This window comes from Apodemus sylvaticus, chromosome 7, assembly GCF_947179515.1.
Source record: "Apodemus sylvaticus chromosome 7, mApoSyl1.1, whole genome shotgun sequence".
NCBI lineage: Eukaryota > Metazoa > Chordata > Mammalia > Rodentia > Muridae > Apodemus > Apodemus sylvaticus.
In genome coordinates this window covers 48,994,765-49,021,948 of record NC_067478.1, presented here as the reverse complement: position 1 = coordinate 49,021,948, position 27,184 = coordinate 48,994,765, and the positions used below count along the sequence as shown (strand labels likewise).

The window sequence follows — 27,184 nt, the reverse complement described above, 5'->3', positions numbered from 1 at the left end:
TCTACTACATAAATTGAGTTACTTTAGTTCAAAAACAAGTAATTTCAATGCAATGGAGACAACTCTGATTAATACATTTTCATGCATGTGGAAAAATAATTTACATTTACTTCAGGAATAAGTCTCATAGCAAGCAAATTACAGCACTTATTCAATAAAGGACTATTAAAATAATTCTAGTAGAAAATAAAGTAACTTCAATTGATATATTATAATCTTTTTATCATGTACATACTCCAAATCTCCCAGAATTTAAGTAGGAAATGTATAGAACATCTTTTAAGGTATATCTTAGGAAAACTAACCAAAATATTACCTTCATTAAAGAGAATGTGTATACATATCCACATTTGTTAGACCTATATGCAAAAATTTAATGAAATATGGAAGAAATTAGAATTTCAATTTTTTCTGGAATATTAATACTAAGTCAAATCACTTACCTGCTAAAAATAAGAACAGCCTGAGGTATTTCCAAGGTAGAAGCAACCATCTTAACACTACAAACCAAAATAATTATAATAGTCTCCTTTGAACATTTGTATCTGGTTTACAGTTAGGGCATAGGAGAGGATTTGCCAAGCAGCTGTCCCATCTTGCCTAGATTCATTCTTCCCTTCTAAAGTGTAAGGTTCCAGGGAAATGATCACATATAAGCATTTCAAGTAGCTTGGGACTCCACAATGCAACTTCGGGTAGCTTGGGACTCCAGAAGGCAACATTTTAGTCTTTTGAGAAGGAATTTAATTCTAGCCAAGACCCACCTGACATCTTTAGATATTAATTTCTATGCTGGACAAGCTAAAGTCTGAAATCAAAGTCATTATTGGAGAATTATCATAAAGAAACTGAACATATGGACCACCTCAACAAGGAGGGACTTTAAGCCTTTACACACGACACATGAAAATGATGAAGTGTTTTATTTATATTTAGTCTTTCTTCAATCTGAACTGTAACCAAATTTTCAAAGGTTAGCAAGTCATTACACTCATACATCTCATAATCCCTTTCATCACACAGTAGGCACACATATACAGCATCATGTCAATACAATGTTATCAACACAGCATCAACAGTTTAAGCAGGAGACGCATTTCACATGAAAGAGGCTCTATGCATCACATGGCCTGTCCCAATAAAAAGCAGGCATTAGAATGTCATTTTAGCAGTTACAATATTGATATAATCAATATAGCTAATTTTTATACCCATCATATATTTTCATAAGTCATCCATATATAAGAAGCAAAGAACAAAGGCTGTTTTTTTTTTAAAGTTATGTGCCAACTTCAAAATGACATACTAACCAGACATTAGCATTCAAAAGCTAGGTTGAACAGGACTGGCCTTGATGCACATGCAGTAGATTTGGTTTCAGAATATAAAATTAAATGGTGATGTCAGCAGTGTTACTACTGTTTCTATATTTATGATTAATTACTAGCAGTACAACTCCCAGAAGGAAGGAGATGGATCCAATAGTGATGTAAGCAATTCCCAAAAATGGATTCTTTCCTCCCATCCATGAAATCGTGCTCAAGATCATCCGTTTTCGTCCATCAAAAGAATGTACAGGGTAATCTGATGAGGGTATAGGAAGACCTTCTGTCTGTGGTTACTTGATGTTTAAAACACAAGTTTTAAAGTTAATATTCAATTTAATTACTTATAATTTGTTTATATAATTCTGATACGTGGGTACCTTGCTTGTATATTATGAATCTTGACAGACAGATAGAGACAGACAGACAATAGAGAGAACTATATTTTGTTATGTTTTTAAAATAAGGTCTTGCTATGTAGCTCTGAATGTCCCAGAACCAACTATGTAGACAAGAATGGCCTTTTAGGTCACAAAAGATTGGCCTGCCTTTGCCTCTCCAGTGCTGGGATGTGCCACTATGCATTGCAAAAAACCCCATCTTTAAAAACTACTTCAGAATTGTTTTTTCTATATAGTACTAGACACTGAACCCATAGCAAGGCACTCTACCTCTATACATATTCCAAGACTTGATCTAGTGAAAATAATGTTGCTAGTAAAAGCAAAATATCTTAACAGAACAATACAATTCAGTTCCATACAGTATCTTTTACTCGTATTACCCATGAAGGACTAAAGGCTTCAAGGTGATGTGATGTGGAAAAATACAGCAGATGAGCAGCAATGACGGCAACAGTGAAAAGAAAGCAGGCCAGAGTCAGAAGTCTTCAGTTCAAAGAACATGTTTAACACAGCTACAGGACAGAGTACTCTAGGGAGAGGGTGACAGAGCATGAGGCCCAAGTTTTAGTTGGTTCATTTGGAGCAATAACTAAATTTATGCTCAAAGAAGTGATAATAGTGCAGAATTCAAAACTGTCTAGTAAGGAGATGCGAGGAGAAAGCAGTATTGGATAAACTATTTACGTGGTTCACTCTAGGATGATGAAAAGACTAGAGAAGTCAAAACTAAAACTCAAATCTGAACTGAAACTCCTCAAAAGGGCTACAGTCTGGCAGTGTGGCAGGCTCTGTTCTAATTACTGAAATCAATCTTAACCTAAAGCAAGAATCAGTGCTAACTAATCTAACTCTCCAAGGACCAGACACAGTATCAAATCAACTATATTCCTCCTTTCTCTTCTTTTTCTAAAACTTCAGGTTTCTGTTTTAACTCCGTTCAATTCTGCTCTTAATCCCCTCATCTTGCACCTTTTATAGCTAGCTCCCAGTGTTTTGCAAGCCTCCAGGTTTCTGTATTGTTGAACTGTCAGTCTTTTAGATATCCTACATTCTTCCTGAAGTGCTCTTGTCCTTGGGACCCTACTGCAGAGTCCCTGCCATCTACAGAATTTCCAGTGCTAGACTTTCCTCTCCCTTGTTCTTTATTAGGCTACATACTGGCAGGCACCAGTGCTGGATCTCTTTAGATGCTAACTAGAGTGCTGCCTTATATTCTGGCTATCCGCTCAAATAGTGGGTCTTTCCAGCAGTACAGAAAGTGAGTCTGTGTATCTAAAACTAGTCCTAGGTGGGTATAGTTTCAAAGCCATTGCTGCTTTAGTCAGGCACTAGTAGGCCATTTTCAGTTGTATAAGCAAGAGCCCAAGAACCAAAGGTAATCTTTATTTTGAAAACTGGCCTATTAACTATTTACTATGCAACCCAAACTAGAAAAAACACAAAACCACCACCAAAACAAAAAAGAAAACAAAAACAAACAAAAACCACCTGGGCTGGGTGTGGTTGTGCACACCTTTAATCCAAACACACTTGAGGCATAGGAAGGCAAATTTGAGTTTGAGGGCAGTCTATTCTCATAAATATAGAAAATTCCAGGCCATCCAGGGCTACATAATGAGACCTGGTCTCAAACAAATAAAAAAGCAAAAAACGAATGTACTTATGATTATTTAGATAATAAAAAGTGCAGAGATCCAACACATATTTATAATGCTAATATTTGAAAATCTTTATGTTCACAGGGTATATATAAAAATGATGGGCAAATACTTTAATTAACTGAACTTTGTTAAGGGATAAAAAGAACTGTCCAGTATTTCCTTCTTGTAAAAGACTGCTTCTGGACCAGAAAGATGTCTCAGTGGGTAAAGGCACTTGCTGTGCAACCTGATGACATGACTTCAATTTCTGAAACCCATATAAAAAGGTAACAGAAAATCAAGTTCTCTCTCTGTGGTGTCCTCTTACCACTACACATGTACCTTGGCACATGTGCATACATTATCCATAAATATATCATCATCATCATAGTGATAAAAATCTTTGAAATTAAAAAAAAAAATAAAGCTTGATATCTATGCAGAAGTGAAAGTGTGAGACCCTACATTCTATTACCCAGTACTACAAAATAAGTAAATGAATCTAGAGTATAAGGTAACATGTCACAGAACTCACATAAAGATTTCATGAAACTCTTTTCAAAGTCCATGTGTACACATAACCAAAAAATAAAAGGATACTGTATGTGATGTTCAAATAGTACTGTCCAGCTGGTAATGTTGGGTGTAAATCATCTTTCCGCTCTATAAGACGATACAACTTACGAAAAGTAGGTAATGCTGCAGTACGCATCCAAACAATAAAGTCTTCATTTATGAATCCATTATTACTTTCATCATCAGGGTCTAGCTCATATACTGGTTTATGCCAGTTTACTGGCTTTGTTGTATCTTGGTAAGTTGGGAAGGGAGAGAGAGAGGAAATCAAAATATTCAATTTTATAAATTCAGTAAAATTTACAGTACTAAAAAAAAAGGAAAAGAAAAAGCACAAAACACAATCTGAATACTTTCTTATATTCAAAGGTATAAATATATTCATATCCTAAAGATATATTTAAAATATAAAGAAAAACCAACTCTATAACAAAAAGAAAAAAAAGACAGTTAATATCTCAAGAGAATATAAAAAGGATACTGAGGAAAGGACAGATTCATGTAAAAACACAGCCTCAGCACAACAGATGAGTCAATGAGATGCAGCAGGGGATGACCATTGCCACCAAGTCTGAGCAGCTGAGCTCAGTCCCAGGACCCACATGGTAAAAACAAAGAACAGGTTCCCACTAATTGTTCTCTGACTTCCATTTATGCACTATGGTGTGTGTGTGTGTGTGTACAAAATAAACAAATAAATGTGAAAATACATTTTAAAAAGAAATATTGTATTATGAAACTAAGGCAGTGGAGAAACAAAACTATATATGGATTACAAATAGGAGTTTGTTAAAACAAACTCTGGGATAGTTTGTAAGGATTACAGCTGAAAATACCAGAGAAATTCAAGTAACAATTAAAAGAACATATTTTCATTATAATTTTAATACATTTTAACACTTAAAAAACAAAATTTAGGTTATCTTGCTAAATCTACTAGCTTTTAGACAAGAAGGGCTATTGGTCATGTTTTACCTTTAAACTTTTCTTGGAGGCTTTCTCTTCCAGGTGGATTTCTGAATTTCACATTTTTATCTGTCCACCAAGCAATACCTTTTTTCTTCAAAGGAATTGGAATAGGCTTGGGATCAGATTCATTGGCAATCAGAAACAATTCTAACGTATCTAAGCACAAGAAATGGAAGACATTACTAACATTCACTAAAATTCCATAGCATCTGATTTACTCTCTAAGAAATGAGAACCTGGGGGGCTGGAGAGATGGTTCCGTGGTTAAGAACACTGATTGCAGCCGAGCGGTGGTGGCGCTCGCCTGTAATCCCAGCACTCTGGGAGGCAAAGACAGGCGGATTTCTGAGTTCGAGGCCATCCTGGACTACAGAGTGAGTTCCAGAACAGCCAGGGCTATACAGAGAGACCCTGTCTCGAAAAAACCAAATCCAAGAACACTGATTGCTTTTCCAAAGGTCCTGAATTCAACTCCCAGCTACCACATGGTGGCTCACAACCATCCGTAATGAGATCTGATGCCCTCTTCTGGAGTGTCTGAAGATAGCTACAGTGAGTGTACTTAAATATAATAATAAATAAATCTTTAAAAAAAGAAAAAAAGGAAATGAGAATCTGGGATTTCTTCCAAAAACTAGTTGACAGAGAAGGCATAGGGTTAACAGGTACTCTTTATTCAGACATGAATTAACTTTTGCAATTTTAGAATTCTATATCCAAAAATAGATTTGTCTTTATTTACTACACATTCAGGTCACTTTCCTGAATGACTAGTTGACATGTGAGAAGACTCTGAAAATGAATACTAATCTAAATACAAGTGGAAGGACATCTTTCATGTTTCATTGGTTAAGCTCCTGCTGATCCATTTTTCTGTACTCGGTACTCAGCTCTGGAAACACAATTGGTACAATGAACAAGTCCTTTTGAATGTATTATTCACAGAAATCAGGGACTTGATGTAAAAACACAAAAATATTTCAGTAGTGCCAATATGTTTAAATGACATTGGTTTTAGAGCACTGGATTAAATAAATTATTCAAGTTATTTTTACTTGTTTCCTTTGAGGACTTTTAATATAAGTACTGGAAAATCTGAAATTGTATTTGTGGCTCAAACTGTGTATCTATCAGACACTGCATATCTAAATGATCAACTGTAATTCCCCTGAAATGGTATAAATCAGTGAAAGTGACTCCGTGGCTTTTACCTTCTTATAAGAAATTAGAAGAAAATTCTACTTTCTTCTCAGAGATGAAGAATTCCATTCTCATAAAAGAATGCTCAAAAGGAAACCACAGGGCATTAAGATCCTATTCATTATCTGAGTAGTTATCTTGAAGGTGAATTTCCTAATTCCATTCATATTACTAGACAATTACATGGTATCCTAACTGCACAGTTTGCTAATCATCTATCTGCATGGACGTTTAGTTTATGTCTAGCATACCATTAAACATGCTGTTGGCAATGGCTCCACATGGAGCAATTGGTTTGTCTTCATTTCTTCGATAAGGTTCACATTCCTTACTTGGATTCTAGTTTTCAAAAGGAAAAAGAAAGAGAAAGTATCATCTAGATCTCTGAAAAAAAAAATAATGAGCTAGTCCTAATTACTAATTAAAAATTCTAGCCTTGTATTTTCCCCACTTATAAAGTATATGAGTCTGTAAGGAAAATAAGCTCTAAACTAACACATTTAAATACTCAAAATACTCTTTAATATTATAGTACTTTTAAGTAAAATGTTTATCTGTACACAGCTATATATAACTTATCAACTTAATATTTTGATTTTCTTAAACCACAACCATAAAGATTTCTGACTGACAGAACTTAAATGACCAGTTACCAATGCAGCTGTGATATACAATAAAGGACATAGTAACCTGGGAGTAAAGACACTAGACACTCTAGCTTCTTGGAAAAGCCCCTTGATAAACTTGTTCTCACTTTTAAAATGAACACATCTAACACTTGAAATTTTATAATTTGGAGTTAAACCTTCATGTCTAAAAAAACGAAGAAAGGAATAATCTATAGTGGTCTATACCAATGCTTACACTGCGCAGGAGGCTGGCAAAGCAGCAGAGACAGAAAGGTTGGCAAGCCCTTCAGGCTTGGTCTGGACTCATTACTTACTAAAGAAGTTCAAGGGCAGGGAACATCTGAAGGATGTGTCTGAAAATATGCCTTAGCACTTCTGGAACACTCGGGCAAGCCATAGTAATTAATTTAAGCATTTAACAAATCAAGGTAATCTCAGTTTGAAAGTTTCTTTATATATGTAATACACATACACAATACACACAAACTCTAGTTAACCTCTTGGGCTGTTCTACTACTGACTGCCTTTGGAGTGTTTATACTGAGAAAAGCGCCATGTGCACAGAAAAGAGGGGGGAAAACATGATGGGGTCTTATAACATCTCTTCAGTACTCTGAGTATTTTGAAGAAAACTGATTTCAGCAAAAAGGCTGGATGTATCTGGGAATCACATCAGCCATCATCAGAGAGGCTTCCTGCTGCAGCAGATGGGGACTGATACAGAGACCCGCAGCTGAACAATGTGCTGAGAGTGCAAGAACCTGGGACACTAAGTCCTAAATGGGACGTCTCAGTCAAGCCTCCCCTCGGGGTTCAGGGAACTATGTGGAAGAGGAGGCAGAAACACTGTAAGAGCCAGAGGGGATAGAAGACACAAAGGAAACAGTATTTAATATGTACCATAAACCATGCAAGGTGCCAGAATCAAACACAGGCTGATAGAAGGAATGGAGGTGAGCTAGGGGGTGGGAGAAATCCCAGTTTGTCCTTACAAGATCATGTAAGGTAATTCCTAAAATAAGAGTTGTTACCAGGGGCCAGGTGGTGGTGTTGCACACCTTTAATTCCATCACTCAGTTGGCAGAGGCAGTTGGATCTCGGTGGTCTACATCTCTGTGTCTGTCTCTCTCTCTCTCTCTCTCTCTCTCTCTCTCTCTCTCTCTCTCTCTCTCTCTCTCTCTCTCATACACACACACAGTAGGAACCACGTGAAATGCAGGCAGTCCAACTTCAGCTATCACATCAGAAATTTCAAGCTCTTTCTGAATGGTTCTATGTTAAAATTCTTTTCTACTGGCCCTGGCCTCCACCTCCCAAGTGCTATGATTACAGATATGCATTACCATGTCTGGGTCTCTTGTATTGTAAGAAATTCAAAAGGTCTGAGAAATGAGAAACTAGTCTTTAAATGTTTGTCTCATTGACAAAATGATATAAAATACTTATGTACTAAATACTACTATGGAAAGCTAAACAGTCAGGAAATTACCATACCATCCATGGATTCCTGAATAGAGCCAAGCATTAGAAAAGGAACTTGTTACAAACAGCCTATAGTTCTACTCCTAATAACAAATACAGTAGATTTGGGAATTGTGAAAGCTTTAAATGTATGCTGCTTAGTCTTCTCATAGTGCAAAGTTTAAAAAAAATAGGACAGTTATTCATCAACTTTTAATTAATTCCAGAAATTAAAAACAGTTCATCTGTATATCCCTACCTAGCATAAGAATAATGAATAGAGCCCCAAAGAACACACTTACACATCCAAAAAACTAGACTCATCAAAATCCCATTATAAACAGATGAAGCCAAATTCCTAAGACATGAACAGGAAGTAGTAAAATTGAGAAGTTATTTTGTGGGCATTCAAGAAAAAGCATTTTAACTAAACATCACTGTTAAAACTAGCTAGAAATGGCTAAAGTAATTCTTTAATCTCCTCTAAGATTATTAAGTCCATAATAACAATTCTAAATGAATATTTACAACATGTTCTTACTTCAAAGATACCACATATCTGTATTTCATCATTCCACTTACAAGCAAAGCACTAGGGTCTCCATTTAACTGGCTGTCATCTCGAGATTTCACATAACGACGATGATTTTGGTAGAAATTAGACAGTCCATAATACATAAACACATTGCCCTAGAGAAAACAGAAAGGGGAAACTTCATAACATAAAAGTTAATATTTGTTTTATATGTATGTAAAATGTAAGCAATTCATACTTTACTGGTTTACAATTTGTGATAAAAAAGTACTGAGGTTAAGTAGCAGCTAAAATTGTGCAATTAAATATAAATCAATTCATAGTAGAGCAACTATACTCTAGTTGTTTTTTTTTTTAAAAAGACTATTTTATTTAAATGACGAGTACACTGTGGCTGTCTTCAAACACACCAGAAGTGGGCAACAGATCCTATTATAGATGGTGGTTGTGAGCCACCATGTGGCTGCTGGGAATTGAACTCAGGACCACTGGAAGAACAGTCAGTGCTCTTAACACTGCTGAACCATCTCTCCTGCCCTATACTCAAGTTCTTAAATTCTTAGGTAAGTTTTAAAAGAAGGGGAAAATATCACCACCTACAAATCAAGTATTAAGTCCAAGGCACACTCAATTAACTGGCTTAGCAAAGCTATTTGCCAAGTACTTAATAGCACTGGGAGTACAGCTCAGTCATAGTGTTCGCCTGGCATGTGTATGCATGAAGCCCTGATTTCAAATCCCAACACCACAAAACATAAGCAAGCAAACAAAAAATAAAGTGTGCAACTGTAAATAAAGTTCAACCATTTTTTAAACTTCTAAACTATCCATCAAGCATTATGTGCAGCCTGGAGATGGCTCACTAGGCAAAGCAACTGCTGTGTGAGCATGAGGACCTCAGTGTGGATCAGGCACGGCAACAATCCTCTATAAAGCCAGAGGTGGAGGGTGGCCAGGGAGGAGGCAGGCCGATTCCAGGAGCTCGCTGGCTAGCCAGTCTAGCTTAAATGAGAAGCTACAAGTCCAAGGAAAGACTGGTCTCATAAAATGAGGTGACAAAGGAAGACATGCACATCTCATACTACACACACGTGTGCGCGCGCGCACACACATATATATACTTACAAAACACAAAATATTTTCATTAAAAATAATTTTGAAAAATATTAGTGTGCTCTAAGCTACAATATAAAGTTTTACTAATTCAAATTGGTTTTCATCCCATTAGCATCTACCTTTCAGAAGAATGATTCAACTTTTGATTTACTATCCAAATAAATTATAAGTGGAATGAGAATACACAATTTCACAGGATTCTGTGAAAAGATCTTCTGTCTTTCTTAAACTTTACATTAGTGTACCAAGTAGTTCATACTGACATTTTGCACTGATATTTTACTTTGCTCATGATACTTCCTTCCATCTTATACTGGCCCCTCTACCCCAACAGTCCCCAGGACACTATAGGCTGTTAGCAATTAGTAAATTAGCAGTTGCACAAATACACTGTTATAATAATATAGAATGGTACTCTAATGGAGGTAACTTCAAAATAAATTGGAAAAAGTAATAAACATAAACTGAATTAACTACAAGGTGCTAAACCAACTGACTAGAACTGTTATAGGTTTAAAAAATGTTATTTTCTGCTTTCTGATTAAAGCCTCTATTTTTATATTTCTATTTTCAATTAAAAGAAATTCTAAAGACAGAAGTGATTTATTTGATTTGCTACTTTCATAGACATTTAAAGACTGAATACTGAAGGGTTTTGGTAGCAGAAGCTTATAATCCCAGCACTCAGGAGACAGATGAAGGATCATTAATTCCAAACCAACCTGAGCTACACTGCAAGTTTAAGGTCAACCTAGAAAACCTGACATCATGCATCAAAATGTAAATAAATGAATGAAAATATTGATTGTTAAATAGCAAACAATAAACTTTTCCATTCTATATAGAAGGTGTTAATGGAAATTTTTGAGTGAATTGTATCAAATTGTGTGACAAAACCATGATAAATATGTTTAGGAAAAAATAATAGCATCTAAATTAAGAACAGTAATAGCAGCTGGGCAGTGGTGGTGTACGCCTGTAATCCTAGCACTCTGGGAGGCAGAGGCAGGTGGATTTCTGAGTTCAAGGCCAGCCTGGTCTAGAGTGAGTTCCAGGACAGCCAGGGCTATAGGGCTATATAGAGAAACCCTGTCTCAAAAAAACCAAATCCAAAAAACAAACTAACAAACAAAAGGAACAGTAATAGCAAATTCAATTTGTAAACCAAAAAAAGAGATGCTCTCAATCAATTCTGATATAATATTAATTTTTAAGTTCCCTGAAATGGTGTTAGTCCAACTCAAAATCTGTGAAGAAACAAACCTACAATGACAAAATGCTACTTTAAACAGGAGCTCTAAAGTGGGGGGGGGGGGGGGAGGGGTTTGTTTGCTTGCTTGCTTGTTTGTTTGGTGACATGGTTTCTCTGTGTAACAGCCCTGGCTGTCCTGGAACTTCATAAACTAGGTTGACTTCAAACTCAGAGATCTACCTATCTCTGTCTCCCAAGTTACAGTAAATGTTTTGAATAGGGAGGAGATAATGGAACATCTAACTTGTTCAAACCCTCTCAATTCAGTTCTGCACAGAACCAAAACTTTATAGTATGCCCACCACTATACTTCTCAGTCTTCTCCCAAATCGGTTTTCATATCTTAGTCCCAAAGGCACTTTACCTTAGTATAAGAACATCTATAACCACTAGATGGCTTCCATCCACCAGACACTACTAAAGTTATCACTACATACTGAAAATCTTAATGAGGACACTCAAACCTTGGTATGTATTCTGACAGCTTTGCTTCCTCAAGAATGTTGTTAAGGGTTTTTTTGTTTGTTTGTTATTTTCTGTTTTCTTTTGTTTTGCACTCTGTAGTCTTGCTGTCCTAGAACTTGCTCTGTAGACCAGGCCAACCTCAAACTCACAGATCTGCCTGCCTGTCTCCTGGTACTAAAGGCATGCACCACCACCATCACCTGGCTCCTGAAGAATATTTTTAAATTCAGTTTTCAGGTATAGGGTAGAACAAACTGGTCTCTCTATCCAAGCCAATTCTGAAATTTTATATTCTTCCCCATATGTTCATTTATAAAAAATAGAGAACAGTATTAATGCACATACCCACATCCATACACATGCGCATACAGGGTGGGGTCCAAATATCAAACAATAAAATATTAATAAAGTTTTAATAAATGTTTGATTTGTGAGTAGTTTCATACATCAAAAATAATTCAATTAACTAATGGGATGATCAATGTTGTCTTAAAAACTTCTTTTATAATTAAAAGTTATTTTAAAAATTAAGGAAAATTTTAAAAGGCTAAGAATTTATACCATCCAAAGAGAAATCAAAATACCAAGAAATAATTTTAAAGTACAAGCACAAGAAAATTATAAACTTGACAAAGAACTGATTCCTGCCCTTTAAAATATGGATCATGAATAATGAAAATGCCTTAAATTTTGTCTACAAAATACTAAAAGGCAAAGAATTCAAATAAATGCATTTAATCACTAGATTGAATTAATTTAATGATGCAGTAACCAAATGATCTTAGAAAGAGTGATTTTCAAATGCCTATAGATTCCAATAAACTAAGCTGATCTGTCAATATAAATTAACAAAAAAAAAAAAAAAACCAGTACTATTATTTTTAAACATGCCTTTTCTAACAAATTACTTTGAAACACAGACCTCAAACGACTGCTCCAGTGTGAAGTTAATGATACAAGCACAAGATGTCACATTCGGAGATAAACATTTATTGCAGGGGCTGGAAGGTTCTGTTCCAGTGTAATCAATCTGCAAAAGAAAAAGGTTAAGCAAGCAGTTCCTTGGAGAAAAGAGAAACCTAGCACTTGCATAACCTGCTATTAAAAAGAAAAATAAGTCAACAAAGCAATATAGACAAAACTCCTGCTGTGTACTTTACCAGCGTGAGCCATTAAATAGTAAAGAAACTCCTCTTTGTTCACTGTTTTTACAGTCCTCCTTTTTCACCCAAAGAAATATTTGTGGATAAAACTGTTAACTACAAGACTCAACACCGCAGGATGGATGTATAAGATGAAAATGCTTATAAGGTCTAAACTAATGAGACGCCAGGAGAAGGCAGGAGAAGCTGTGCTCAGACCAACCCCCCCTTTACGTTTCTTTCAAGAACCTTCCTCTTCCCACAGTATATGGCATCCGAAATGAGGATCTATCTTGTGAGAGGCAGGGAGAAGAAAGGATCTTGGGATCCCCCTGACTTTGAAGCAAGAAGTGTGCTTAGTTTAGGGAACTACTCTCTATCTAAAGTAAAGCCAATTACTAGGGAGTATGCTTTGAACCTGTGGTATCTGATGCTAACTCTGTCAGAACTGAATTGTACAGTACCATGTAAAGTCAGAAGTCCTGCTGTGGCACCCCAAATTTGTTTTTTTTTTTTCATTATAAATAAGAAAAAGAATTAAACACACTTTATTTTTTGAGAGAATTTTAGTAGAGCTGTCTGTAGATGCATGGGCTGTCCTGTTGTTACAGTTCGGATAGTTAAGTGTCTCTTCAAAAGAATACACATGTTGGGATTTTGCTCCTAGCTGGTGATGCTATTTTGTGACGTTCTGGAAATTGAGAAATGGACCTGGACAGAGGCACATTTCTGGGGCATACGGTCCTTGGTAGCATCTTATCCCTGCAAATCTCCTCCTGCTCACCATGGGAGTACCTTCTGCTACAGTGTCTGCTACCATGATGCTGTCTTGTTTCAGACACAGAAAAAAACAAGCTATGAGCTGAATGTCTGAAGCTGTAAACCAACATGAATAAATATTTTCTTCCTTGAGTTTTTTTGGTCAGGTAACTACTCCTCAATCAACATTTCCCCCCAAAGTGGTCTATTACAACAGTACATGAACACTGACATTATCATCACCTAAAGGTTAGTTTCAGGTTCACTCTTGGTTGAAAATTCTATAGGTTTAAACAATGTATAATGATATATAACCTACCATTATACTATAAAATACCTTAACTGGCTTTAAAAAAATCCTTTATCTTTCTTTTACTATTCATCTTTGGTATTAAATCACAGTTAAGCACTGACTTTTCACTGTCCTCATAGTTTTGTCTTTTCCAAAGTTGGAGACATACTATAGGTAGCCTTTTCATATTGGCTTATTTCACTTGGTTGTGACCTACACTTAAGTTTCCTCTATATCTTTCCAGAGTGTAATGCACTATAGTTTATTTATTCACCGACTAAAAGACAAGGCCTATCTTGAACCCAAAGATCCTCTTGCCTCTCCTTCCAGAGTGCTAGCCCAAAGGCATGTGCCATGCCTAGCCACTATCTGTCACTTATGTTACTGGTCTATAGTACTTTGTTCCAGCAGCTCCACCATGTGCTTAAAGCCCTTTACATCTTCTTTGAGGAGGTATCTAATCAGGTCTTGAGCTCATTTTTATCAGACTGTTTCAATTTTATATTTTAAGTGTTCTTTTAGGTAACAATTATCAGAGATTTAAATTAGTTTCCACCAATCTGTGACTAAATCTCTTGATAAATAAGAGTTTTATGGTACACAGTCTTATGTATTAAAAATATTTAATAACTGAGAAATACTAATATTAATAATCATAGTATTAATATCTTTATATCTTTATAACTGAGACATTTTTTATAAAGACTTATTTATTTATGTTATGCATATGAATACACCACCATTGTTCTCTTCAGACACACCAGAAGAGGGCACCAGACCCCACTACAGATGGCTGTGAGCCACCATGTGGTTGCTAGGAATTGAACTCAGGACCTCTGGAGAGCAGAAGGTGCTCTTAACTACTGAGCTATCTCTCCAGCCCCAGAAACTTTTAAATTAAAATCTGTACCTAGAAAACAGAACTACTACCTAAATTGTAACAGCAAGGTAATTTTTTAAAACCTGCAATTACTTAATGTTTGGTGCCTTCAAGCTGTTATATAATGTTCTATCAACTAACTGTCTTTCACAGCTTATTTGTTAACTTTGCTTTCATTTCTTCTTTTCGCCAGGCAGTGGTGGCGCACGCCTGTAATCCCAGCACTTGGGAGGCAGAAGCAGGAGGGTTTCTGAGTTCGAGGCCACCCTGGTCTACAGAGTGAGTTCCAGGACAGCCAGGGCTAGATAGAGAAACCCTGTCTCAGAAAAACAAAACAAAACAAAACAAAATTTCTTCTTTTCACTTCAAGTACCACCAATAAGCAAAGCACGTAACAAAAATTAAATGAAATTAAATGAAGACAGGCACACGTGAATTTCATTAGACCTATGTGCTACAACTTTGTACAAAGCCTGTATGCACATATCATTCCACTTACAAACCAAATTTATGCCAAAATAAACCACAAAGGAAACTCCATTTTGTTTTTTGTTTGTTTGTTTGTTTGTTTTTTCACTTTTTTTCAGAGACAGGGTTTCTCTGTGTAGCCCCTGGCTGTCCTGGAACTCACTCTGTAGACCAGGCTGGCCTCAAACTCAGAAATCTGCCTGCCTCTGCCTCCCAAGTGCTGGGATTAAAGGTGTGTGCCACCACCGCCCCGGCAGAAACTGCATTTTTAATTTTACATTTCTTTTTCCTAAGACTTATCTAAGAAATATAAATAGAAACTTCTCAAATCATCTTCTTTAATTTGATCACAACTTGTGCAAAGAGTCAGACTTCACTTAACTAAAGAAAAATAATTTGATGGAACTGGAAATCAAATAATATTTAATATCAGTATAATAAAACATTTATTAGGATAATTACTAAATATCAAATAATACTTAAAGTAGATAGCTATAATACATTCATCTTGAACTGTTGATTATAACTTTTAAACTGCATTAAAAGTTACATTTGTTAACTTCAGGTAACTCTGAAAACAGTGTTTTTAAAAGTTATTATAATTAACTTTTAAATTTTAATAGGAGCAAGGCACACTACAAAGTACTAGAACCATATAAAGTAATGTTATGGTATACCATCAACAGTTGACAGCTTTCCTTTCTACTTCCATTATGTAAAAAGAACATACTCAGAAATTTTCCCAAGTGCTAGTCTAGACGTCGAGATCTCTGACTCAAGCATGTTCCTTGTGCTAAGCCACCTTTACCTAGGAACTGTCAGCCTACTCAGCCAGAAGGCAGACTTCATTAATACTAGAAAGCTGCCAAACTGGATAGCAGAGAATCTGTACTTTTTAGAAGAAATAAGAATCTGATCAATTACAGAAAAAGAGACAGAAAAAGAGGCAGCATTGGAAAATAGACAAAACAATGAGGATTAACACTTTACATTATGGAGAATTTTCATGATGGAAGGTGAGTGAGTCATAACAAATGGGGTGCCATTTTACTGACTACTGCTGTCACGTGCTCTGCCTGCCATATATGAACTTAATACACGCCATCTTAAAGAATGGGGGTTGAAGAGACAGATGGCTCAGCAGTAAAGAGCTCTTGCAAGAGACTCAGTTTCAGTTCCAAACACCAACACTAATAGCTCACAACCACTGGTAACTCTAGCTCTAGGGATCCAAGAGCCTCTTCTGACCTTTGTGGGCACTAGGCAAGTATATGGTAAACAGACATGCATGCAAGCAAAATTTAAAAGTAGAGTGGCCCTGCAAAGTTTATTATTAGTTTCCTTATTTTAAATTAGGGCAACACTTGGTTCATTCCCTTGCACCAAAAACTCTTAAGCACCAACAACAATAAAACTAGTCCTTAATCAGTTGGATCTGATGCTAGTTTGGATAGGTAATGTCGGAAATGACTTACATTATAAGGTGTGTACATACATCTAAATGTGGAATTGCTGCGGGGGGAGGGGAGAGCGGGCGGAATGGAGTGGTCCCCATACATCTAGAGTGAGAAATAGTTTCTCCCAACCACAAATATCCTACTTGTACTCTTATGCCCCAGCAATAATCTCCATATTATACCAAGCCCAAGTCACTCTTAACAGTTAAGTGTCATTATGTCACTTTATAACAATGATCCCTGTGAAAAGCTAAACCTTCCAGGTGCTGCTGCCAAAGAACCTCAGACTGAGCCCCTCCACCCCCAGTGTTTTTTCCTCACAGCTGCTGCAAAGCTGAAAGGCCACACAGTTCTCACAAAAAAAGAGTCCTCTACCCTCACACAAATCCCACAGTGTGGAGCCCAAGGCAGCTAGACTATAGCCACATACTAACTCCCCTATCCAGAGTCTCTGTGATGGGGTCAGGTAGTACAGACTGCATATAAATAAAGCTTACAGCGTTACAGTTCTACTCAATCCTCATAGGATTTGATGTGAGACTAATAAATCTCTTAACTGAAGGTCCACAGGTACTCTAGAATCCTCCTTTCTTCCCCTCCCCAAATGCTACAAATAAGCTTTAAGGAGAGGGAGATAGAGACAGGTGTCCTCATCGGTCCAGTGGCATTCTATAAACTGTAAGATAATATAATGGAGAATTAGATTTTTGCTCTTCTCTCACTCACACTGTAAACAACCTATTTTCCTTCATTAATTTCAGTTCGTTGATTTCTTTCACAGCATCAGGTTTATGGACCTTTTATGTGTAAGGAATGCCATAGCCATGCAAAGCTGTTTAATGGCTTCCCATCACCTTGCCTGTGTCCTGAGACAGGCCCGTGTAATCTACACCCTAACTGTACAGCTTGGACCTGTATTTGCCCCTTCTCACTCTGCCACAATGGCTTTTTTTCTTCCTCTTTCTATTAAGCACACTGCTTCCTTCCCCTTTCTACTTCTGCATGGAGTAGTCTTCCCTTGAATATCCGCACCATTACTTAGGGCTCCCCAACACATGCCACTTTGTGGCAAAACATTATAATAAAAACCATCTGTATAAGAAACTAAAACTTTTGTGGGACCTCACAGCCAGAGTTAATAAATACCTTAAGGTCACCTGTGACAGCTATCCTACTGTGTACTCAGTCTGTTTGTTTAACCTGATTTTTAAGTGAACAAAGTAGCAATCGACTGTACTTGCCTGAGATTTCCTTTGTAATCAACTTTTACAGTCTAAGCTAAAGGATGGCTGTAATCTCAAGATGGGCACTTTTTCATGGCCCTGACCTAGAACAATTCAACTGTAAAATTTGCTGAAAGCAGCAAATATGGAGATTAAAAGCAATCTTCTAAAATGAATATCCACCATAAATATTGAACACAACACTTGGATACTGCTTGATAAACAATGATATTTGTAGTACTGTTTATTGTCAGGGTCAGTTGGGAGTCTTTTGAAATCAGTGACTTAATGCCCTTGTAAAACTCTTAAATTTTTTTGTAAAGTATCTCTCATTACTGTCTGTGCTTTTGAACAAAAACAGGGGAAAGCCTGTAGTTAGGAACAGATACACAGACAGTCACAGAGTCCTACAACAGACACTCAGGACAGACACAGATACCGGCACAGGGACAGATTCGCAAGACAGCCTTCTGGCAGGCAGGGATTCACACACATGCAACACACAGAGAACAAAGCACACCAGAAGCATGAGGTAAAGAACTCAAACCTGGATTTGCTCTTGATTAAATGACTCCAAAGAGAAGTCCTTTTATTTCTTTCCTTAATGCATCACCAATGCATTATTGGTAACTCAGAGTTAATCACTAATGTGTTTTAGCCATGCACTATTTCAATCTATAAGCTATCCTTTAAGCCCTTTCTTCTCCTGAGCATTTTCTACCATCTAACACACTTTGGAAGCAACAAATTAAGAAGTAAATTAATGATCAATAAGAATGGACACTATTGGGCTGGAGAAATGGCTGAATGCTTAAAGTATCTATTGCTCTTACAAAAGACCGTGGTTTGATTCTCAGCGCCCACATGGTGGCTTACAACCCTGTAACTCCAATACCCTCTTCTGATAGCAGAGATAAGGCATGCAAGTGGTGCACAGACATATATATAAAACACAGGGGCAAAATACCCACACATATTAAAATAATAAATCTAAAAAATGTTTTAAAAAGAACAGATGAAATTATCAACTAATATATAAACCCCTTCTTTATAAATAAACCGAAAGCAAATACATACTAAGTCAAAAATTCAATTGCTCACCCAAAATAACATAATAGTAGAATCACATAAAATTAGTAAACTCTCAAAAAGTATTAGTTAAGTTTTAATAGTAAACAGAATTAAGGTGGGTTGTTTTAAGAAAAAACAAAACAAATGTGTATGATGAAGATTATTTTTAAGTAATGATACTCAATATTTCAATATTCCTTCTATAGCATTTGTATCATATCTATACACACACAGTTTTCTAATTTATTAGCAAAATCACATAGCTAATTTGCTCTTCACATAAAAATTAACACAATCTATTTTACTATTAAGTTCAATTCAATACTAAAATCAATATAAAACTGCATAGCTAAGCCACTGGACTATCACATCTAAAAGACCCAATTCTCATTTGGTTGATGTACCATTTTACCAGACAACTACTGACAAGCCCTCATGCCAATTTTTTGTGATACTTTTCTTAATAGAATAAAACTAAAATTTCCAGTGTGACTTGGAGCGAATATAACTATGCTACCAAGTAGAGTCGGTGCAGTGTAGAGGTTTCCAAGAACCTTCTTTAAAAGGCCTTTCTTTAACCCTTTGTTAATCCTTCAATCTACACTGCTGATGCCCAGAAAAGGTAACCAGAAGTCTGGCCTCCAATCTGAACTTGAGCTTGAGGATTAATCACTAAGAATGTCAAGGCAGAGCCAGGCGGTGGTGGCGAACACTTATAATCCCAGCACTCTGGGAGGCAGAGGCAGGTGGATTTCTGAGTTAGAGGCCAGCCTGGTCTACAGAGTGAGTTCCAGGACAGCCAGGGCTATAAGGAAAAACCTGTCTCGAAAAACAAAAAACAAAAAACAAACAAACAAACAAAAGATGTCAAAGCAGTAAGCTTTAGATAGAGGACTCTGTAAAACAGAATCACTTTGTTATCTTCTGAAGGCATTTGATATGCAATGAAAATCTTGACTACTCATGGTTGAACCAAATCCTAATGGACATATACCATGTGATCATACCTGCTGCTGAATGCTAGAAGCAGGGCTTAGTGAACTATTCTATGCAAACTTAGAGGGTAAGAATGATGAGACACTTGAGGATAATGGAGGCCCAGCTCACAAGGCTTCAGAGGGGAACAAGGACTCTATCAGGCACGGGGGGCCATTGATGAGGTATTTTGGGCAAGATTTTTTTTTTCTACCTAAGTTCTGAGAACTTAAAGTTTAATTTAAAGATAATGAACTGATTTGTTTGGCAAAGGAAATTTCAACACAGGATGGCATTCAAAATGGTACTGAAGATGCATATACACAGACATCATATATATGAAGATGTGAAATATACAGAGATCAGCACCACTGTAGAAAACCCTCCTGTGCAGCCCTGGGACAACAACAAAGTGTTTCCCCAGGTCAACACAAAAAGCTAATAGATCTGTGGTCCAAGGTGACCTGGAGTATATCTGAAACTGGTAGCAAAACTGGCAACATAAAAAGCACACTCTATGTGATAACAGTTTTTGAAGGCATAAGAGAATGCAAGATGATGATGTCATGGAAAGAAGAGAGCGACAACATGTGTCAGTCCCCTCAGAGAAATCCTGAGAAGCTACTGTATATAGCTGCAAAAAACTGAAGAGAGTTTCAATGGAGACTCCAGGATACTGAAGATGCCAGAACCTTATGGCATCTGCCAAGGCCAACTAGAAAGCTATTCAAAAGCTTTGGAGTCCAAAAAATTACATTACAAGCACCACCCAAATGCTGGACACACAGTTGTATTATTTGATGTTTTCCTGCCAGATTTTTGTTTTGCTTTTGTTTTATGCCCCTGGTCCTTCTTTTTTGGGATAATCATGTTTGCTTTGGCTTTATATTATTATATGCTAGTAGTATGTAACTTGATTTTTATTTTATAGGACCTCACAATTTAAGCTTTAAATTTTGTTTAAAGATTTATTTTTTGTATGTAAGTACACTGTAGCTGTCTTCAAACACTCCAGAAAGAGGGCATCAGATCTTGTTACAGAGAGTTGTGACCCACCATGTGGTTGCTGGGATTTAACTCAGGACCTTCAGAAGAGCAGTCCATGCCCTTAACCAGTGAGCCATCTCTGCAGCCCAAGCTTTAAATTGTTAAAACTAGAATTTTAAAGAAAATGAGAATTTACATTTGCACTGTTTTTAAATTATGAGGTAAATATTAGACTTGGTGGACAAGGACTATCATGCTATGGCTTAAAGGTAATGTTTTATTCATCAGGTTGACAAGTGGAAGAGTTGTGATGGTTAGTTTTAATTATCGTGTTGTAGTCTAGAACCATTTGGAAAAGGAATCTCAATGAGTGGTTATCTAGACTGGGTTTCCCTATAGGTATGTCTGTGGAGAAATGTCTTGAACATTTCAATGAAATGAGAATGTTCATTGATGCAGAAAGATCTAAAGGTTAAAACATCAATCTCTGGATTTTATATAATCCCTGGATCATATAAAAAAAGGAAAAAGCAGATTAATACGATCATTGTATGGATTCATTTCTCTCGAGTGTGAACACGACTATTTCAAGTTCCTACCACCTTGACTCCCCTGCAATATGGACTGAAACCTGGAAGTGAACTAAAATAACCCCCTCTCCATTAATAACCCCCCTCTCCACTAAAATAACCCCCCTCTCCACTAATTTGTCAAGGTGTTTTATTACAACAGGAAACAGAACTAGGACATATGCTCTACCACATCTTTTTTGAACTACTCAGGCACGTTCTGCATGTGCCACTCACATAGCAATGTTTAGTTTTCTTTTCTTTATTTCTCCCCTACCTAGTTTTGTTTTGTTTTGTTTTGTTTTGCTTTCAAGGATAGGGGGTGGGGGTGTAGACAGGCCAGGATGATTTCAAATCTCTATGTAGCTAAGATTGGCCTTGAACTCCTGGATTCTTCTGGTACCCACCTCCTAACTCAGGACATAATACATCACTATGCCCACCGTATTTGTTTTTGTTCCAGAGCTGGCAATTGAACACAGGGCTAGGAAAGTACTCTGTCACTGAGTGACATCTGCATCTCCAACTACTTTAAGTCACCCTATGTCCCCTGAAAGGAATGCCCTCTTCGAAAAAGGAAGAAAAAAAAGTTCTGTCACTGAACTTTTTCAATAATTTCCTATGCCCAAAGAAGTACTTTGAATATGGAGAACACCCAAAACTAATCAAAAATCCTGGATAAACAGAACTCAATGTATGAGTTTTCACTATCAAATAACCACTACATCCTTTGTCAGATGAAACACATGGGGAGCTTGACCTAATAAAATCTGCCACACAGAAGTAACACTAGTTTTCAAAAGACCAAGTTTACTAGGGAATAATAGTTCTCTAAACGTTAAAGGAAAAGAGGCTGCCAAGTTGAAGTAAGAACACAAATCCCCTGTTTTGAAAATTAACATGTTTTTATGTTAAAAGTATATCAGGCATAGTTCAGAATACAGTAAGCATAAGCCCTTCTAACTACTTAAATCTTAATGACAAAACACCAGAGGCAGTACAGACAGATATGGATAATGAGACTAGTCGAAAAGTTACATTTCTCATCTTTGTTCCCAGACAACTATGAATGTTCCCCTAAGTCAAGGTAACATTTCTTCTTGGTAATTCTAAAACCATAGTCTCCCTATTCCTCAGAAAAGAACTGAATTTAATGTGGTGATAAAGACAAATCTGAAGGACACGCACTTCTGCACTGTATACAAGAAGAGCTGGAAACTCCTATTTTTTAGATGTAGATTTATCTGAAAGAAAATCAATATAATGCCTAAATAGGTCATCTAACAAGATGCTGACTAATAAGATAGGTCACTTTAAGTACTAATCAGATTACATTAAAGGGGACATTTTTAAGTACTTTAAGAATTTTCTGAAGTCCTTAGACTGAGTAATTCAACACAACTATTTTGGTAGCGCATGCTAAATTTGCCAGTACATTACTTTAAAACTCTAAAGCAGGGGAGGAGGGGTAGTTTTGTCTCTATAAAAGGCTAGAAAATAAATATTTTAGGCTGCAGAGGCCAAGGAGGACTTTTAATCCTTTTAAGAAAAGAAGGTTTGCACCTTTCTTGGCTGATGAAACTCAAGATATAATCACAATAGTTATATACAATCTCTTGGTAGCAACATAGCTCCACTATGAGAAGAACTAATGAGGGAAATACCCCATAAAATTGGTATTCGAGTTATTGTTTCTTTTAGCCAAACCACAAATGCTCATCTGGAAAACCAGTCTCAGTTCTTGCCCCCACCCCCGAAAAAAACACCACCACTCAGGCAGGTACTTACAGGAAACAAAAGCCCTATTGTGCAATGCTTTTGCCAAAGGTCCCCTGTTACTGCAAAACATTTGAGCATTAAAATCATTACATTTCTTAGCCTAAAATGCACACTCTTTAACAATCATTTCTTTAAAAACAAACCCTTATCCTTTCTTGATTCTATGCTTAAATTTACGTAAAAACAAAGATTACTGAATGCAGAGCAAAGATTTAATCTCCTTCAAGAACCTTACAATCTAAGGATTCCGACTAGAAAGAAGGAAAAACATACCAAATTTTTATCAGAAACAGGAAATAATCCAGACAAAATAACTGAGCATAGAAAATAAAATAGTTTTTTGAGGGGAGGGGACTTGGTTTTTTCGAGGCAGGGTTTCTCTGTATAGCCCTGGCTATCCTGGAACTCACTCTGTAGACCAGGCTGACCTCGAACTCAGAAATTTGCCTGCCTCTGCCTCCCAGAGTGCTGGGATTACAGGCGTGCGCCACCACCGCCCAGCAAACTTTCCAAGTTCTAACGAAACACTTCCAGTGAAACATCTCTTCTGCCCTGATAACCTGAACTATACTGCAAGTGAAGTACTGGGTTTTCAAAAAGAAACTTAGACCATGTTGAAAAAGAAAGCAGGAATCAGTTTGGGTGAGAACTGCTCATTTCCCATTTACCTTTATTTTATTTTTTCATTTTACTTTATTTTTATATTTATTTGTGTGATACAGTATCATCTTTTTAAGTCCTATTCTAGGATTCACTATGTAGACCAGGCTCAAAAGATCCACCCACTTCTGCTTCCATGTTATGTGGGAGGACTAAATGGGTAACTGATGCCGGCTGAGGCAGCAAGAGGACATGAGATGACCTAGAATTGTACTTAAAGACAGTAGTAAGCCACCATGTGGGTACTAGAAATCATACCTGGGCACTCTTGCAAAAGAAGCCAGTATGTTTAACTGCTGAGCCAGCTCTCCTGCTCCTCTTGTTTACTTTTAATAACCTTAAAGGCTTTCCGTCTAAGCTAGTAGCTAACAAAGGTGGCGGAGCCGGGAGGGAGCTTAGTGGTACAGCACTTCCTTGTAGCCCAGAGGTCAATCTCCAGCACACAGGGAAGAGAGAAGCATACAAATTTCTATGTCCCTTTTGGAAAAGCTCTCTAGGCTTTTTTTAATATCCAGACCTAATTTGAAATACTTTTGCTATATCCAACACTCAAATTTTAATCACTCTACCTGCATGTGTTGGTGTTAATACAAAATTTCCAGTAACTCTGAATTTTAATTTTTTCTACTTTCAATTATGGCATTTTGAACATAGCATTGTTTTAATTAACAAAATTAAACTGGAAGTCACAGATTCTCAGAAGTGAATGTAACGGCATCTTAAGGATCATCCACTCTAAATCTTTAGTGCATTAGCCGCAGCTCACAAACACTCAGGCCCATTACCAACTAGAGAGTTGGGACTTTCATTCTACACCAGCTCTCAACTCCCATGCCCCTCCCAGCAAGCTACAATGTACTCTAAATTTCAGGGCCACACTAAGCACAAGAAATTTCCATTTCATTAATAACTAAGTGTATAGAACCTTTACTTCAGAACCCAAAAGTTGTAAAGAAAATTCTTTTCATACTGTAGTAAACAGTACTAGTTTTTCAACAATTTAGTAAATATTCATACACATTCTAAATCATCATTGCTTTCATCTTAGTATCTTAAGTTTAAATATGATGATTGAAATTTCTAATGCTTAGGAGGAATTCCATTATAGTTCCTGTCATTTCAGTAAGGATTTTAATAGTGTGAGAACGTACACTTTGGAATCAGGACATAACACTCTTCAACAGTCTAGTCATCCCTCAAGCTGGTCCTTCGCTCTCACCTCCTGTTGATGTCCTAACTCACATCTATTTTGCTTCTATTTGTGAAATCTTAGAAGAAATGCATTATTCTATTTATTTTAGAGATGATGAAACTAACCTCCAGAGAAAGTTAAGCCAATTACCTCCCAAATCTGAGCTAATTAAAGCTGCAGAGCTTGCAATTTGGCTATGACAGGGAACAGAACTTTTTACAAAACATTCTGCAACATCTGTATAGTTTTCTCCAGTTGAACATAGCTAATCTCAAGTCTGCAATCCAAAATATTCTAAAATCAAAACTTTTCTCCTGCCCAACCTGTTTGGCCCAGAGCTTCATTTACATTTTGGAGCTTTTGGGGCTACATTTGAGCACTATCACAAGGCTAAAAACACTAAGATAAAAATATATACCAAAAACATATGCTGTGAACTTGCTCTAGTCAAAACACTGAAAATAATTCTTAATAAAAGATTTTAAAAATACACTCTAGATACTATTCTTACTATCATTAACACTGAAGCACTGTGCAGTTAAAAAAAAACATGTAACTACCTTATTTTAGCAAACTGGACAAAGGCACCAAAACTCCTTAGCTAAAATGACTGGGGACATCCAATTAAATCACGTTTATGTAATATTTTTAAATTATGTACACAAAAATTATGTTTACAACAACAAAAGCAAGGTTACTCAACATTGCTCTTGCCAGTTCAAATGAAAACTCACCTAAAATATAAAGGAGGGCTTGTGGATGTTCAATACTGTATGCCAGAGTACTCACACTCTGCACTCACGTCTTTACTGATACAGAATAAAGATGGAGTGCTTGCTGCACCAGCACAAATCAAAATCCCCCCCCAGAGTGTTTCTATCATGTCTATGTAGAATACTAAAAAAAAAAAAACTATGCCAGTGAAATCATTTATTGCTAGATTCCAACTTATTTCGTGTGGAGTCATTGATATTCACATTTTAAAAATCAAGCAGGGAGAACTAGAACCTCTGTGGGGCATAATTAGAAATGAATACAGTCTAAAAACAAACCAGAACTGAAGTTTCATGCTTTTAACTATATCGTGGCCAACAACTAAAAATACCTAATTTTTACCAAAGAAAATGAAAGTGGCTTGTGTGTGCCCTGTATGACTTAATTTCTTGACAGAAGAATCAATACCTTTATGACTCCGGGTATTGATCCTTCACCTGGGTCCTTCACCCAACCAATTTGTTAAATCTCGGTGTCCTGGAATAATGCCCACCCAAATAACAACAGTCTGTCCCTGTGAGTTGCATCAGTGTTAAACACCTAAATCTAACTTTTTCTCTTCTCCTCTCCTCCTAAAAGACATACACTCTACCTCTGGGAAACCCACGCAAAGCGCCTCCAAAATGAGTCTCCTCCACCCGACATTCTAGCTTTATTCATTCCGTTTCCAGCCAGGTAAATCGAGAGCAAAAGGAAGCTAGCCCACAAAACTGCTAACTCAGAAAAGCCGCAGAAGAAGAAACCGAGAAGGCACCCGAGGGCGGGGCCCGCCTGTCACCTTCGGCGAGCCGGGGGATCACCGCCACGCCCCTCCCTCACCTCGATCTCACGGATATTGTTGGAGGTGACGAAGATGCCGATGCCGATGGGGATGAAGATGAGGCCGATGATGAAGAAGGTGGGCAGCACCGTGCCGGCCGTGAGGATGGGCTGCCAGGCGGGCAGCCGTTGCTGTTTGAAGGCCGTGTTATCCGGCCTCCGGGTCTTGGCGGCGCCCCCAGGAGGACCCGTGGGCCCGCCGTCCACCTCATCCTTCGCGCTATAGTTCATCGCCATCGGCCCCCGGGCTTCGGCTCGGCCACGTCCAGCTGGGCCGCCCAGGGGACCTGCCTGCCGACCCTGACAGGAGACGCGCAGTCGCCGCTGCCGCTACTGCCTCCGCCACCCGCGCCGCCACCGGGGAGGCGGAAGAGGCGGGACACGCTTCTGCGGACGGCCGCTGACCGGAAGCGGGAGTCTTCAGGAGATGCCCCAGGGAGGGAGAGAGAGGAAATAGGGAGAAGATTGAGGGACGAGGGGAGGGGAGGGGGAGGAGGATGGAAGGGGGAGGAAAAAGGCGGACGCACCCTGATCATCTGCCCTGTGACGACAAAGTGAGGGGTTT

The 27,184-nt window shown here is 37.4% G+C and overlaps 1 protein-coding gene across 1 annotated transcript; it reads right to left on the bottom strand.

Annotated features, from left to right (window-relative positions):
* Nucleotides 1–904: 904 nt before the first annotated feature.
* Tmem30a (transmembrane protein 30A) lies at nucleotides 905–27,184 on the bottom strand. Its single transcript, XM_052187752.1, has 7 exons — nucleotides 26,620–27,184; nucleotides 12,495–12,602; nucleotides 8,787–8,894; nucleotides 6,366–6,453; nucleotides 4,921–5,070; nucleotides 3,970–4,179; nucleotides 905–1,584 (listed from the first exon to the last, which is right to left on the bottom strand). The coding sequence occupies exons 1-7, from the start codon at nucleotides 26,854–26,856 to the stop codon at nucleotides 1,391–1,393; spliced, it is 1,095 nt and encodes a 364-aa protein (XP_052043712.1). The 5' UTR covers nucleotides 26,857–27,184; the 3' UTR covers nucleotides 905–1,390.

Excerpts from the sequence above, each read along its gene's own strand:
- Tmem30a (XM_052187752.1), bottom strand. The coding sequence starts at position 26,856 with ATGGCGATGAACTATAGCGCGAAGGATGAGGTGGACGGCGGGCCCACG. Across the intron at positions 12,603-26,619 it reads ACAATATCCGTGAGATCGAG|ATTGATTACACTGGAACAGA; the intron begins GTGAGGGAGGGG and ends TTTCTTTTGCAG. Across the intron at positions 8,895-12,494 it reads CACTGGAGCAGTCGTTTGAG|GGCAATGTGTTTATGTATTA; the intron begins GTCTGTGTTTCA and ends TGTTTTCTCTAG.